We start from the raw sequence: 17217 nt of genomic DNA, 5'->3' as shown, positions 1-17217 counted from the left end.
AAAGCAAAACACGGAACAAAGTTGGTAAAAATTAAAAAAATATCGAGTCGCAATTTCTATAGGAATAAGAATCAGATTGTTGCTTTTGGTGTCTGAAAAAAAAAAAATAAAGAAGGAACAGCAGTCCATAAACCATAAGCGCTTAAGAACGCATGGTTTGGAAGCCCATACTGACAGCTCCAATGGCAAAGAGATATCACAGGAAGGATTTTTCCCTCTGTGTGTTCACTTGCCGCCTGCCCGCTGATGGGCAGGAGACACAGGATAGAGGCAGTCTTCTGGATTGCATCTCCCACTGGGTCCTGGGGGGCCTTGAGGCCCTGGGGCACCTGGTGAACCTGGCAAACCCAGTGCTAAGGAAGCAAAAGACACCATCAGAATGCAGGTCACACAGGATCCTATTTTTTTTTCGCCACCCCCAAACATCATGTGTCATTAAACTCCACACGAAAAGGCCATGTGGAAGAAGATGACTGTTTTGAGAGGCTTACATGTGTGGAGATAATATCTCTATTACCTGAAGACCCAGGAAGACCTGGACTCCCTGGCAGCCCAATTCCAGGTTCACCTCTTTCTCCTTTCTGTCCTCGGTAGCCTGAGTGAGAGAAAAATAAAAAGTGAGACATGAAAGGAAGTGTTTAATGGCAACATAGCACACAAAAGAACCATTTTTTGAGTTTGTTTCTTGACTCAACCTAATCATGTCTCAGCTATCCATTCCGCCCGTCATACACTAAATTTAAATATCAGGTCCCATATAATAGGCAACAAGGATCTTAAAAAATGCAGCTAATATAAAAAGTCTCAACAAGGAAAACTTTGATACTAAGAGTTTTGTTACCAAAAATGATACTTAAAGAACTCAAATAAATCATTTATATCTTGTCATATTGCTATGATACACAGCCTCAATAAAAATTCTGGTGGGAGTCTAGGTACAGGAAATATGAAAGAAATATCCAGAAAGAGAACTACTGTTCATGTAAGAACAAGGTAATATAAGAATGCAGACATTAGTCCAATAATTAAATAAAACAAGCAGCTCATGGTTTTAATGTCAGCAGGAATATGAGTTTGAGTCAAATCAGTTAAGAACAGGATAAGCTTTAACATAGCAGTTTATAATAATAAAGGACCAAGAATTTTAACAATGCTAGAAAATAAGAGAATGAGGAATTTCCCCTGAAAGTACTTCAACATAAGGTATTTTAACAAAAATCAATTAGGTCTAAGATCTGTTTACATGTTAAAATCATTTTGTTTTTTGAATATGCTTGTGTTGTCTGAGCTAGAATAGTACAAAGCAATTCCTGTGTCCAGGAGCCCTTATCTGGGCTTTTAAAAACCTTACAAAAAGTTTATCTTTATCTTATATGATGGCAACCACATATCCTACATTGTTTGAAAAAAAGATTTTGTGTGATGTGTTTCACAGTGGTAACAAGAGGACTTTTAGTTCTATTTTTTTATCTCCATACAGTAGCCTAGAGATCATTCCCAGTCCCACGTGAACAGAGGAGTTACACAGAGTCACAGGAAGAATCTAAGCAGACTGGCATCTCAGCAGGAAACAATGGGTCCTAACCTAATTGTTACCTTTTCTAAACTTGCATGTGTGTTGGGAATAACATATCATGTTGGTGGTAACCACTTTCAAGTATACTTGACCACACAGTATATGCATTATTCTCTAAATAACATTAGCAATACAACCACCACAGAATTAACTATCTTAGAGATGTGGTAACTGTAAAAATGGTGGGAAAAGATATATTTCAAAGTGCATAGTGAAAACATATATGAAAACTATATTAAAGATGTTCAATACTGTCCCAGATACCACAGGAAACAGTGACGTAAACATGAGGCACAATATCCCAAGTTGATACCTACTCAAATTTAAAATACTTCAAGATCTTTAGATAGAAGTGGCCTTCTTTTAGCACTTAGAACTACAAGAAAGAACCTCAGTGTTTGGAACCACCTGAAAACATCCCTCTAAATTGATTGTTTAAACATTTCTGGAATTTAACTAGTATTTATTGCCCAAGGTTTACTTGATAACTCACCTCAGGTTCAACATTTACATACACGGTAAAACTGTCCTTTTGAGTTATGTCAGTAAGAACTTATACTCATAGGCTCAAAAAGCGAAGAAAGAAAAATAACTAAAGATAGATGAACTTTTGATTAACAAGAGGTTTTGCAAGGACAACCCAATCCCATGTGATGAATATATCTGCAAAAATTGACATATGTAGTTTAAAATCAATTTTAAGATTTTAATACAATTGAAACATAATATCACAAGGATTTTAGTACATATTGTATCACAAGACAAGAAATGATAAATTTCATATTTGTATAAGGTCACTTTTACCTTCCCCCTGTCAAATGTAGCAATTTCTGAGTTCATTAGGTTAATAAAGCCATCGAATTGCGTAAGAACAAGAGAGTTGTCCACTCCTGAATTTCCTAATACGGTTCTAAACTCATTAATTATAACTGTCATAAAGCCACTGGTTCCTTTTTATAATTATTTCATAAAAGGGCCTGAGATAGAAATACTAACAATATCAATAACATTTTCTCCTTTCTTAGAATTTAGTTTCTACTTCTTTCAGGGAGGACGCTTTTCAAATTTAGAAGAGGTCAGTGTATCTGTAACCATGCATGTATGCCCAGAGAGTGTAAGTACACAGGATGACAGTTTGACATCTGAAGTTCTGTAGAACACTGTAAAGAAGACCAGAAACACCCTAATCTAAAGTGCACAGCCATCTGAAACATTAGTCATAGGTGAGATGAGATCTGAGCTATAGTTTATTGGATGGCAGACTGCATTTATTTCCAGAGGGAGAGTTCAGTTGTAACTCTGGAGATTTATTTCCAAATTTGTACACACTTATGTGCACACTACATAGATGATGCCTGAAAAGGGTGCTGTTGGCATTTTGGGTGGAACAGTTCTTCATGTGGGGCACCTGCTTTATGCCTTCAAGTTGTTCAGCTTCCCTGGATCTGGTCCATTAACTGGACAGTTGAGCTCTTAAGTCATTTTGATTCACTGTCATATCCTCTCCTTTCTAGTGCTCCCCACTGCTATCAGATCTAACAGGTTAAAACTATGCTAGGACCATCAATTTTCTATGGGTTAATGGATTAGCAAAAAATGGGTTTTCTTTCATTTAGAAGCCAATAATAGCCTGGAGGTTGTATGGGACAGGTGACTTAAGCTGTAACTCTGTCTTCTATGATCACCTTGATCTCCCATTGCATGTATTCTTTTGGACCATCAAAGTTTGAAGGATCCATCAGAAGTTCTCTACTGGTATCAACAGTGCTTATTCTTCATGTGGTCTGAGCATCACATATCTTCAGATGGGCTTTCAAGTTCTTCTTTCCAATTCTCATACACTGTGACTTCAGAACACGCCCAACTAATAAAAGATAATAACTACCCTCTACACAACTGTGTACACACAGAAAGTCAATTTTGATTCCCTTTTCCTTCAGCTGTGAGTGAAACCTTCTGACCTAGGAGAAATGGAGGCTATAGGTTTAAGACCAACACAGTGATTTTGAAGCTCAGCACAGAGGCCAGATCTTATTCTGACTCCAGATATATCCTCATAGAACCCTTGTCTTCACAGCAATCAGGGGCAGCATGTTTTCTTTCATCACCATGACTTTGGTAATTAGCAAGAAGGCTTTGTGGCATCTACTCCCTCCAGCCTATCTCTTGTGTAATGGGAACTGCATATGGCCAAAGTAATCAGTGACAAGAACAGACTGAGGAAATAATGATCTTTGCAGAACTGTAAAGCATCTTGTGTCAAGGTGGCTAGGATTGAATATACAACACCTGATCACAAATTTATACCTGTGCCAAGGCTCCCACCAGTCTTCAATCATCCATCTATATAAACTGTCTCCAAATCAGCCTTCTGGCAAAATACTTATTAGGACAAAATGGTCCTCATCTTCTGATCAATTAGCTCAGCATAACAGATGCCTTTCTCTACTGCTGTTTTCTAACGGTTGCAGTTAACTTTCAGACTAACTGGCTTCTCTTATGTGGCTCTACTTAACCACTTCATTAGCAGCTTCCTGGCTAAACCTTCAGTAGCTGACAACACCTCTTGCCTTGAGAACTGTCTCCCTTACTTTCCTGTCTTCATACTGGCTGCCTCCAAATGCTACTGGCAGTGGAGGAGAGACGATGGTCTCTGAGTGTTAAGGAATTCAATCTGAAGTCCTTAGGGGTATGCTGCCAAAATTCCTTTACTCCCTATAGACTAGCAGAGCACTGTATTGGAGTAGGAATGGATACAGGACTTCAGCCAGACTCACTGGTACCTGGGGTCCATCCTCTGTGAGAAATGAGGACTTGTGGCTAATCCTGAGAATGGATGTACTGGTATTTGCTTTTCTTTCCATGTGTCTAGTCATCTGTATGTATAGAAATGGGGACGGTGCCATCTGTTCCCAGGTGGAGCCCACTGAGACTAATTATGAGCAAACGGTACCTGAAAATGGATTCTAGAGCAAAATTGAATTCAACCTCAGCACAGTAAATTACCCAGAATTTTCAGGAATATCTTTGGAGTGTGTGTGTGTGTGTGTGTGTGTGTGTGTGTGTGTGTGTGTGTGTTTGTGTCTATAGCTGCAGTATCTCTAATCTTATCTTTCACAGTTCATACTAAATTTGGCATGCCTCTGCTAGAATTCATGAATCCTCTAGACTCAAGCCTATCTGGCCAGTTTACAGATTGCTAATCATATTTCTGCAGAATGTCTATGTCAGAATAACTGAGTCAAGTGAAATTTAAGAGCATGTGTCTTATCAAGTTGTCATCAGTGGGATAATTTTTCTCCAGTATGTTTGGATTTTAAAGACTTTAGAAGTCATATGAGGTATTCTTTAAGGTTCAAAATATACCATCTACGTGGTTACCAGTGCAAGACCTACCCAAGATCAAGTCAGCCAAAAATCTTGGTATAGAGAGAAGTGATCTCTATGCCCTACCCCTTACTGAGGAGCTATTAGTCATAGATAGTTGTTGGGGGAGGGAGAACACCTCCTTTTTGAGAATGTGGCTATGGGTAGGTTTCAAACGCTTCAGTGGATGGTCCCATACCATGTACATATGGGCAGCACTAACTAGACTTGGTTATTTTTAAAAAAGACACCAAGGGACTGGAGAGATGGCTCAGCAGTTAAGAGCACTGGTTGCTCTTGTAGAGGACCCAGGTTCAATTCCGAACACCTACATGATAGCTAACAACTGTTAATAAATCCAGTTCCAGGGGATCTGACCTCTGCAGGCATTGTATGACACAAGTGCATTTGCAAAAATGCAGGCAATACACTCATACACATAAAATAAAAATAATAAATAAATATTTTAAAAAGACATCAAGTTGAGAGGGGGTGTATTGGGGAACATGGGAAGAGTTAGAGGGGAAAATGGGGACTAGATATGATCATATTTCATTTGTATGCTTGTATGAAATTTTCAAACATAAAGAAAAATTTAAAAAAAGTATCTATGCTTGAAAAAGTTACCATCTACAAAGTTCTATTGAGACATCATTCCAAATTTTCTCCTAATCATACTTTAGCCTCAAATGACTATGTGTAATAGTATCTTCCAAGACTTCCTAGTTTCTGTAAGATTTCAAGATGAGGTGTCTTATCTAACATTGAAAAGGGGATTAAAAAAATCTCTAGAATTCTTAGGTAGCAATCATATCAAAACAGACAATATTGTTGTCATTGTTCTACTATATCTCATTAAAATGAATTTATAGTAGCAGGTACATCAGTTTTAAATTAAATTATTAAGCATTAATATTTACCACTAGAAAATCAAATACTAACAAGCTATTTCATAAGAAATAATTTTATACATACTACACACATGTTTTAATTTTAATTAGCATATTATAAATACTGAGGATTTAAAACCTGGTGGACAAATATTACACTTGAAGACTTACCTTGGGGTCCAGGGTCTCCTGGTGGCCCTGGTAACCCATCCTTCCCAGGTGGACCAGGCCTCCCATGAGCTTGAGCAGCCAACATTGCAGCTGGCAGCTTAAGCTGGGACAGAAACACAGCCATCCTCTCTTCATTCATGAAAGACAAAAGATAACATATCATGTAATGGAAATATCAGCATAGCAAAGTATTTCCAAAAATTTTCACATGAAACTGAAAAACATTCATTTTCTCATTTAGGCACATCTCATTTACTAAGTGCTCTGACTTCTGTGTTTTTGGTAAGACACAGAATCAATTGCACAAAGTTGGGGAGAGGCAGAACAGCTGGGTTGCTCAAGGCTCTAAGAATCTAAGAATTACCAGTGCTCCTGGCTCAGTGACCAGAGCACTAGTTTAATAAATTTCTGGTTATGACTTGTGTAGAAAACTTTTGCTCATATTACCAAATAGTTTTAATGGTAATCTCAAGGCACTTTCTAGAGCAATGTGTTGAATGTGCAGATTCAAAATATACTCACAAATTCTTAAAAATTAAAAAAAATTATTTTTAGTTTATGTGTATGAGTGTTTTGCCTGCATGTATGTAAGTGCACCTGTGTCATTCAATGCCTGTGGAGGTCAGAAGAGGGTGTCAGATCATCTGAAACTGGAGTTACAGATGGCTGTTAGCTGCCATGTGGGTGCTGGGAACTGAACCTGGGTCCTCTGCAAGAGCAGCCAGTGCTTTTAACATTCCCTTCCAAGGTTAGAACCCAATTCTTCTACCCAATTCCTCTATTCTGAGTGATGACTGGATTTACTTTTCATTCCTTATAAATTAAAAAAAGAGCAGAATTGATAATGTGCAAAGAAACCAGAAAGAATAGGTCATAAGGAGCCATGGCTTTCTAGTTGCAACACTCAAGTCCTATGGAGAGACCCACATGCCTGACAAAAGTATGTTAGTGAATTTGGAGGAAGACCATCTTTCCCTGTGAAATGTTTAAGTGGTTTCAGCAAATGGGATTTTGTCTGTAACCTCAATACAGATTGAGAGGCACAACTAAAGAATGCTTCACGTTGCTGACCTATAGCACATGTGGACTAATGAATATTTAGTCTTCACTGCCACTAACCATATGAGAATTATATTTTCTTTTTAAAAATAATTTATTGAGAATTTCATACATGCATATAAGGTGTTTTGATCAAATTCGTGCCCACTCCCTCCCCTCCAACTCCTCCCTTATCTCCCCATCATTTTTTTCTGATAACTTCATGTACTCTTTCTTCTTTTTGAATGGGGCTTTTTGGCCCTCTCTGAAGAGGTAGTTCTAAGATCTTTTAAGGATTAGATAAATGCTCCCAAATACTTTTGACATTTTTGGCCTTTGGAATGGAGTATATTGCGAAGAGGCCCAAGGACATTTTGACTTTTAGCCAAGAAACTGGCTACTTTTCTTTGGGGTCTTTTTACCCTAACTGCCTAACCAATTCCTATCTCCTATTCTTATCATACCATCCTCTGAAGGGGTTAGCCAACTTGTGGATGAGAATTATATTTTCTTATACAGCAAGAGATGAATCATATTGCATGTGACTGTTGTGATTCTTGATCAAAACTGCATCTTCCTTCAGTAAAGTTTATTTATTGGAAAGACTGTCATTGGCTTCATAGTCACTATGATTTCACTGTTTAAGCTCTACAGCCGGCAAATGATGGCAGCAACTAATTTTTATTTTTTCAAGGAGGGAATGCCATATAACCCCATTACTACCACACTTTTTTTTGTATTTCCAGTGAGTGTGTTCCTTATTCAGTCAGAGTTTTGGGAGGAAGGAGCTCAAATTTTGTCAAAGGAAAACAAATTCAGCATTGGTATAGCTGAACAGTCTCTTAATTCCAGTTTCAGCAGTTGAAATTGTTTCTGTTTATCTCTGTGAGCCTAAGCTGACAGTGAAATGCAGAACACGTGGGAAACTGACCCACTAATGAATATATGCAAATCTTTACGAGTTAAGTACTTTCTAATATGACAGGATGCGTTCCTAAGGTGCGTATCATAGGCATTGCTCATAATTCATTCAACAAACTGCCTGGAAGCTAACACTATTCGTCTGGGTCCTAGAGAAAGCAACCAGAGGGGAAAGCAAACATTAACTGAACAGACTTCCTCAAGGTCTGCTCAACCATTAGGTCATGAAAGTACCTTTACAGTTTGTATAGAGGAATGCAACTACCAGTGCTTTGATGGTTATTACTGTCAGGAAGCCTTGAGATGAAAGTGAGTATACATTGTAGGAAGATGGCATGTTTGACCTGGGTACATGACTCAGTGGGTAAGAGTGCTTGTGCACAAACTTGAGGACCTGAGTTCAGATCCTCAGCACTCATGTAAAAGGTGCAAGTGGCTGTGTGCATCTGTAGCCCCAGCCTCAGGGAGGTCAGAGACAGCTGAAAAAGAGCAAAGTCCAGGCTTAGTGAGAGATCCTGTCTCAAGGGAATAAGGCAGAGTGATGGGGAAGATACCCAACACCTTCTGACTCTGTACACACACATGAGCACCGCCCCGACAGAAAGAAACAAAAATTTGGTATGTTAATGAGAACTGAAAAACAAGGGAGTTCAAAGGATATAAATACAAAAATGCGAACTAAGAAATTTCAATTTAAGCTTCTGAACAAGATATACTATCAACTAAATTAACTAAGAATTTATTTATTTATTATTTGTTTGTTTATTGACACAGGTTTTTCATGCATCCCAGCTTGGCCTTGAACTCCTAATCCTATTCCCTCCACCCCTCAAGTCCTGGAGGCATTCTAACTGGGGTCCTCAAGAGACGGCTCAGTGGTTAAGAGCAGTGGTTGCTCTTGCAGAGGATCTGGGTTCTGTTCCCAGCACCCACATGGCAGCTAACAACCATCTGTAACTCCAGCTCCTGAAATCTTTGTTTGGCTTCTGCAGGCACCAGACACAAAGGCTAACTACACACACACACACACACACACACACACACACACACACACACACAAAGAATAAATAAATGTTTTAAAAAAGCATTCAGCCTGGGTTTGATTCTGAAAAATCTCCCATAAAAGTTTCTTACTGATGAAATTAGTGTTTATTTTGTAAGTGAAAACCAAGTGTTAACACTGTACTAGAAACTACAGTTAAAGATGAAAAACAAAGCCAGATCATATAGAACTTGTAAGGAAACACTTCACTTTCCTCCATTTTTTCCCATTGAGTTTAGTTTATTTAATTGAACTACAAACACATGGTTCCCTTGAACAGATGAAGAGTAGCAAATAACTTCTGAGCAAACTTGTTTTCCTATGGCTTTTCAACAGCAAGTGAACCCATTTAGAAACAATGTTGATCCTTAAATTGCTTAAGAAAGTGATCCCCCCCCCGCCAGAATTCTTAAGATATAACCTAGCAAACGTTGAACATTAGCTGTATAATTTGTGACCTCCTGCACTTGAATTTGTTAAGTCACAAAGCAAGCCAACCAGAAGCAAGACAGCATCTACATGAGTAGGATCTCTGGCTGAAGACTGTACAGTGACCAGGAAACCAAGGGGGACTGATGAACTCTTGTCCCAAGGAGTGACATTTAATCACTTATCTTCCCATAAAACTGAATTACCTATCTGCCTGGAATATTTGGCTGATGTTGAAACATTTTATTCCAGTGACTCAATATATGAACCAAGAATGTAACTGACATGAAGTTACAGTTTTATAAGTCATATTGAGTATAAATTAATCTTCATTATAATAAATTATAAACTAGATGTTTTATAACAAATATGAAATTTAGTGATTTTTTTTGAAGCTTCATAATATTTGGTTTGCATTTATGAGAAGCTATTTTGGTATACTCTTCATTATTTGAAACATCTCTAGGGATCAGTGAGATGGCTCAACAGGTATAGGCACTTGCTGCTAAGCCTGATGACTTAAGTTCAGTCCCTGGGACCCACAGGGTGGAAGGAGAGAACTGACTCCTCAAAGTTGTCCTCTGGCCTCTACACGTGTTATGGCACATTTACCATCCCCCACAATAAATGAATGTTATGAAACATTTGTAATATCTTTACTGTCTAAACACAAATATTAATTATCCTAATTTTTAAAAACATGAATTAAATTTACAAGTACTTTACTTTGGGTGGTTTTAAATATTTTTAGCAAACAATTATTTTAAGCAGTTATTTTTACTTGTAATTTAACTGGCTTCAAGCTACACTAAGAACCAGTCATTTAGCATAAGCTAATTACTTCTTCTGAACTCTACCTTAATGCTCTATAATTGAAAACAATGTTTCTGAGCGTCTAAATGAATTGTGAAGGCCTGTATTCTTAATTGCCTTTCCTCTATTTTCAGGGCTCTTTAGTCATTCAAACTGGTTTTTGTCTATGCTTTCTAAGGAGGCAAGAATTCAAGAGTTTAAAAGAGGGGTATATAAACCACATATATTCCACCTGCTGGGGAAAACAAGAACAGCCATTCTGACACATGCGACCAATGGTTGGCTTCCTTGGAGACCGACCTCACAGAGACAATGCAGACATAAACATGAATTGAAGAATGAAGAGCATTCAGATGCCATCTGACCCCCATCTATCTTCTGTTTCACACATAGAATTTGTAACTTTTTTTCAGAGGAAAATGCATGCTTTCTCCTAATGTCCATGCAAAAGTTTAATTGTCCATTTTCTTAGTATAACTTCATCTTACTTCCCATTGATAGTTCATTATGGAAACTTAATTCTATGATTTCTCAAGGGAAATACTCATTACTTGATATCTTCATTTATTTTTATTGTCAACTTGCCACAATCTAGACTCACTTGGGAAGAGAAAACTTCAACTGAAGAATTATCTCAATCAGATTGGCCTGTGGCTGCCTCTACGAGAGATTGTCTTGATTGGTCATGTGAGAGGGACCAACCCCCTGTGAGTGGCACTATCTCTAGGCAGGCAGGCCTGGGCTATAAAAGAAAGCTAGCTGAGCAGGCCAGAGTACACTCCAGTAAGCAGAATTAACCCATGGTTTCTGCCACCAGTTCCTGCCCTGACTTCCCTCAATGATGGATTGTGACCTGGAAGCATAAGCTGAAATAAACCCTTTCCTTTGTCACAGCAATAGAAAAAATAAGTAGGACCCTCGATAATATTGCTGCCTTTGTTTAACCTCAATATTAAGTAACTTTCAGTCACAGGATTACTAATCTGTTTTGGAAATCACCTTTTAGTTCATTTTCCATATGTCTCCTAAATGTGGAAACCAAAATTATATCTGGTTTTGTCCAAAGGGGCAAAATATCAGTATTTTATTGTGATATCTTAATTATTTTCCAGTTTCATTGTAACTGCTAATAACGTGTTCATATTCATATGAGCACTCATATTCATCCTGTGGTTCATCATGACCCAAGGGTTCTTACTGCTGTATTTATTTCTGGCGTAATCCTTTGCAATCTTTATAAGCATGTTCCTTTGAAATGTTATTATGGGCAAAGACAGCGAAATGAACACATTTATCTACCTTAACTACTCCCTGGATGCCTGAAAAACAATAGCAAGACAATTTTAAAGTCATAAAACTCGAGAAGGAGGAGAATATGAAAGGAAAAACCAACGAAATATTTGGAAACGGAGGATCAGATGGCTGAATGATATTTGTCTTATTAAACTCAAGAGAACTGAGACGTTGCACTGAGAGCTGAAAACCCACCTTATTTAAAACATAATATCTTTAAGAGACTCAGAATTGGGAATTCAAGTTACCTCTGGAAGTGGGGGTGAAGGAAAGGGGTCTGATATAAAGAGAATAGGCTCAAAGCTCAGGCATAAAGTAGTCTTAAAACTCTTTTTCTAATTGGGGGAAGGGGAAATATGATCAAAATATGTTGTATAAAGTTATCAAAATACTAATAAAAATATTTTTTAAAGAGCTGTGCTTTTCTCTAGTTCCAGCAATCCTGTCTAAAAAGGGAAGACAGGCCATCGCTGCATTGGTGACCCCAGACTCCAGTGAGACTCTGGCTTCCTTACTGAAAAAAAGGAGAATAAATGAACCTCTACATGCTTGGTACTGAGTTGGCAGCCAAGGCAGGAAATGGAAATGTCACCACTGAGCAACCCAAAGACACTGATATTGAAGGACCTTCATTTAGAAAGCCCAGCTATAGCCCTGCATGAAAATCACAGTTGGCAAGCTCCATCATTCACTTGCAACCAATCAGTCTTTCAGAACCTGCTATTCTGTATGATCAGACAACCAAGGATTACTGGATATTGAGGAAGTCCTATAAACTGAATGACCAAATTCCAAACCAACAGAAGAAACAAATTGGAAGAAACAGACTATGTTGTGGAAAGTACTTTTTAAACTGTATCTTTCATGATGCGTATCTACAGATGATGAGTATATATACACAAATATACATATATTTATGAATATCTTAGCTATAGGGAAGAAAGATGATACCTTGAAATAGGAGGATGGGATAATGTATTTATACTCATTCATATATATGTATGTGAAATATATATATGAAAATAGGGAAAACACAGGTAAAGGGATTTCCTGAACATTTAAGATCTGGTGGCAGAAATAACCTTAACCTTCTCCTGTCCTTCAGCAGCAGCAGGTGAGGCTTTGTTGGTTTAAAGAATGGAAGTGTTCTTTGACCACTATAGTAGTCACATCTCCTTCCTGCTCATCAAGTAGTCGATGGGGGAGTCACTTACCCCTCTCACCCAATCAGTTGACCTTAGCTGCATGTGGAGGAGAGGCTAAGGACCTTTAAGCCAAGGACGCCATGAGACGCCTCTCTCGCTATTTTGTGCGGCTGTTGGGAAGCCACAGGATCTATATTTGAGTGTGGACTTTCCAGAGCAGTTGTAAATGGGAGGGAGCCCACTCTTCTGTAAAAAAAAAAAAAAAAAAACCCTATGCTCTGTTAGCAAACCCAATAAACTCGTCAGAATTTTCCACACACACACACACAAAGAACAGAGCTAGTGGAAACCTTCATTATTCCAACAAAGCTGACCCCATGTTGGCAAATCCTTTGTATTTGATTTCTTATTCCTATCCCCCTCCCAACTTCATTGTGTATATATTTTTATGTAACCTGCTTCAAGTTATTTTTGGAAAAATGTGTTAAAATTGCTTCTCCTTGGAATAAAAAAAAGAATGGAAAGATCCTGATAGTTTGTATTCATTGCTTTGTAAGTTTTCCTCCATGTTGGTGAAAATCCCCAAATATCACAGGGTAATGTTGTATCAAACGTTATACTTCTCTTATACGGTACAATCTGATTCACATGGGCAGTATCATTGGTAGCGTTGAAGTCCTCATACAGTCAAAAGATGCTGAGTCATGTGATGGCATGTGTCTCTGCCCTTATGTGGTCACCCTTCTTGCAAAAATTCCTTGACCTATTGACTAATCAAAGTGGGAATTTGATCTAACTTTGGAGTGGGTATATGTTTCTATGTTATGATCCAGCTGGAACCTAGCTTTGAGATTGGTGAAGAGGTTTGGGAAAGGGCATTATCATACTGAAGGCTGGTAAGAAGCCTGAGAAACAGCCCAAAGTGAGAGGTCTATGAGTCCGCAGGTCACTTAAGATGCCTCAAAGGGGACTGAAAAGCCTCAGGAAGAGAGCTTAAAATTTGGGGCCTAGTGTAGTGTTTCATTAAAGGTGTCCATCTCGGCACAGAGTACAGGGTCTCCTGAGGACCCCCTAGGATCTCGCTGAGGAGGAGAACCCCTCCTGAGGTCATGGACATGCAAGTGTCGTGGAGAGATAGCTGGAGTCATCACTGACATTGTTTCTAGTAGAACTGATAAGAAAAGAGAGGTATATGGGGGCCACTGAACCCCAGCACTTAACTATACTGTGCTATTTCACTGTAACAGTTTAAAATGTGATGTTTAACCTTTGCTTTTAGAGAGGAGGCTTTCTGAAAGAGGGAATTGACCTTGCAGCACTAGGATTTATGGAAATGGAGGTTAGCTTTTTTCTCTTTGGAAAATGGTGTTCAGAAGTCACAGAAAAGTTGATTGCTGTGTAGAAAAATCAAATAGACTGAATAGAAATGATCTGATGGCAAGTTAACTTAAGTGCTAAATAATTAAATTCTAGGTTTCAGGTCCATTTTGTTTGGGAGAAGACAGATTTGCCAGACTGGTGTCAAGACATGTGGAGTCTGAGTTTGGAAGTTTCAAGGAAAATAAAATTTTCCTTTTGATCTCTTAAAAACTCTAAAGACTAAGGTATCTGTGGCTTCTGAGGGAACACAGGGTCTCGGGGAGGCTGGAATGTCCACCGTTCACCTGGACCTGGCTAGATGAGAGACAGTGGGTGAGAAGGGAGTGAAGGCAGAAGAGGCCTGTGAGAGGCTCCACACTTGGCAAGAAGGAACTCAGGGGAGAAGGATGCAGGCTTAGATGAGCAGCTGCTCAGAACAAGCCAGGCGCGCTTGCCTAAAATCAAGTCCTTTGACCTCCTTTGTGAGATCAACAGCTGTTCATGGTTCATGAGGAGACCAACAGCTGTTCATGGGGGTAGCTGCAGAGTAGATGGGATTGGGCAGCCTTGAGCCCTCAGGGGGAAGCAATGGTAGATCTTTCCTTTGCTGAGTGTACAGAACAGGATGTCAGGGGCTGTACCTTTATACAGTACACTGGACTTACAAAACCACTGTCTGTCAAAACTTAGCAGATCAGTTTTTTTCCTGATAATGCTTGGTTATAGTTTTTAACATTCTTTTAAAAAAGATTTACTTTTCAGTTATGTGTATATGCATGTGTCTATTGAGTGCCCATGGAATCTATGGGGACCAAATTCTACGGACCTGGAGTTATTGGCAGTTGTGAGCTGACCAACATGGATGCTAGGAACCGAACTCAGGTCTTAACCACTAGAAATCTCTCCAACCCAGTTTCTGATATTCTTTTGTTTGTTTGTTTGTTTGAGACAGGGTCTCCCTGTAGCCACAGCTAGCCTGGAACACACTATATAGACCAGGCTGGCCTCAATCTCATAGGGATCCACCTCCCTCTGCCCCTAGAGTGCTGGAATCAAAGGTGTATGCCTCCACACCGAGCCTCTGACATTCTTAACTGATCTCATGAAGTTGGTCTAACTGAATTATTAAATATGGCTTTAACAAGAACCCTTTAATGAATGGAAATTCAGGATATCAATGTTGTGATAAAAAGATTATTAATAACACTGGAGCCTATAGAAATTAAAAGTGAAAAGAACTTTATACTGCAATAAAAATATGTATTATTTTGGTATTTTCTTTTGCATGGTGGTAGTCAACGAAAGGTAAAGATGCTGTGTGAGACCCTGGATGACTTGTGGTCAATGCTGGCTTCATGGACATGGCATCTGTGTAGCCCATGGTCCCCATGCTCAGCTTAATGCTTTTCTATTGCTGTCTTAACAATTTTTAATAATTTTGGAATATTTTCACTTTGCATTGAGCCCTGAAAAATCTTGCTGCTGTCTGTATTCTGTGTTCCCCTGAGGAGTATGAGACGTCTTTTTTTCCCCCTCTAGAGTGCCAAATGTTGAGGAATGCTTGCTAAGCAAAATGAATGCTGAGATGGAAAAACTGAGCATCTATTCCATAGGGCTTGACTCAAAGGCCATAAAACCAAATTCTATGCACCTAGAATTACTGGCAGTTGTGAGCTGACCAACATGGATGCTAGGAACCGAACTCAGGTCTTAACCACTAGGAAATCTCTCCAACCCAGTTTCTGATATTCTTTTGTTTGTTTGTTTGTTGGTTTGTTTGAGACAGGGTCTCCCCATAGCCACAGCTGGCCTAGAACTCACTATATAGACCAGACTAGCCTTGATCTCACAGGGATCCACCTCCCTCTGCCTCTCTTATAGAGATCTGCCTGTTTTGCCTCCTGAGTGCTGGGATTAAATGCATGTGCCACCATGTTCAGTTTAAAATTTTCCAAAATTATATTTTATTTGTTTTTAATGGTACGTGTATGTGTGTGTATAGTAGTAGTAGTATTAATAAGCACTTTATAAACTGAACCAACTCCCCAGCCAATGGCATCCTTATCAAGACATTAAAAAGTTGTGTACCAAGGCATGCAGTATGTATGTGGGTATGAGTGTGTGTCAGTGCATGAATGTGGATGTCAGAGGACAGCTTGCAGAAGTTGGTTCTTTCTTTCCACCTTGAGTGTCCTAGGGATGGAACTCACGTCATCAGGCTTGGCAACAAGTGCCTTTACCCACTGAGTCATCCTGACAGCTCAACTCTTGACATTTAATTCAACACTTTTATCAACAAATAGAATGATAATATGTCCATACAATTTAGAGATGACACAAAGTTATAAGGGTCAGCCAACTTGCTCTCCAAGATATTGTAAAAGATGTCTTCAGGTTGGCACAGTATACAAACATAAATCACTTAAAATTTTTAAAAAATTGTTTTTTTTTACCTTATTTATTTTGTTTTACTTCTGGTGCTGGAGATCAAACCTAGGACCTTATATGTGCTAGGCAAGTGCTCTACCACTGAGCTACTTGAGCATATATAAAATTACATATTTAAGTTTCAAAAATAAATACATGGTTCATGAGAAATTGTTAAGTTTTAAGAAGTTTGAAAAAGGAAGATCCATATTGTTAACTGGAGACTCAAAAAGAATTTTTAGCACGATATAGCTGTTTCAGAAAAGCAAAGATGGGCTGGGTATGTACCTTGGTTGGTAGAGTGCGTGCCAGCATGCGTGAAGCCCTGGGTTCTATCCCCAGGATCAGATTAACTGACATGGTGGTGCATCCCTGTGATTTCAGCACTTGGGAGTTGGAAGCAGGACCATCAGGAGTTCAAGGTCACTCTCAAGCTACATGGAGAGTTCAAGGCCAGCATCAGATATGTGAGAGCCTGTTTTTTAAACACTCAATGGTGTTTTAGGCTTACGTGTCTAAAGCAGGGGTAGGAAAACTTACTCTGCAAAGGGTCATAGAGTGAACATTTAATTCTTTGCAATCTAGATGATGTTCATTATCTTTATTCAATCATTCTCCTATAGCTTGAATACGCTGGAGAAAATATGGAAAAGAATAAGTATGATTTTACCCTAGTAATGCTGCACTGTGAGATGGATTTGAATATCAGGTCACTTTAATGAGTCATTTTGATATTTTACACGTTAT

At 38.7% G+C, this 17217-nt stretch overlaps 1 protein-coding gene across 1 annotated transcript in view; it reads right to left on the bottom strand.

The window, feature by feature from the left end:
• Col19a1 (collagen type XIX alpha 1 chain) overlaps positions 1-17217 on the bottom strand; it is a 409660-nt gene continuing 392443 nt past the window's right edge. The window contains exons 49-51 of the mRNA XM_008856281.2: positions 6004-6132; positions 518-595; positions 1-353 (exon numbers count right to left, since the gene is read on the bottom strand). Coding sequence (XP_008854503.1) covers positions 226-353; positions 518-595; positions 6004-6132 — 335 coding nt within the window. The 3' untranslated portion in view covers positions 1-225. The remainder of the gene's footprint in view (positions 354-517; positions 596-6003; positions 6133-17217) is intronic.

This window comes from Nannospalax galili, unplaced genomic scaffold (genome assembly GCF_000622305.1).
Source record: "Nannospalax galili isolate Female #2095 unplaced genomic scaffold, S.galili_v1.0 scaffold206, whole genome shotgun sequence".
Lineage (NCBI taxonomy): Eukaryota > Metazoa > Chordata > Mammalia > Rodentia > Spalacidae > Nannospalax > Nannospalax galili.
The sequence above is the reverse complement of the archived record's forward strand: the minus strand, read 5'-3'. Positions and strand labels throughout refer to the sequence as shown.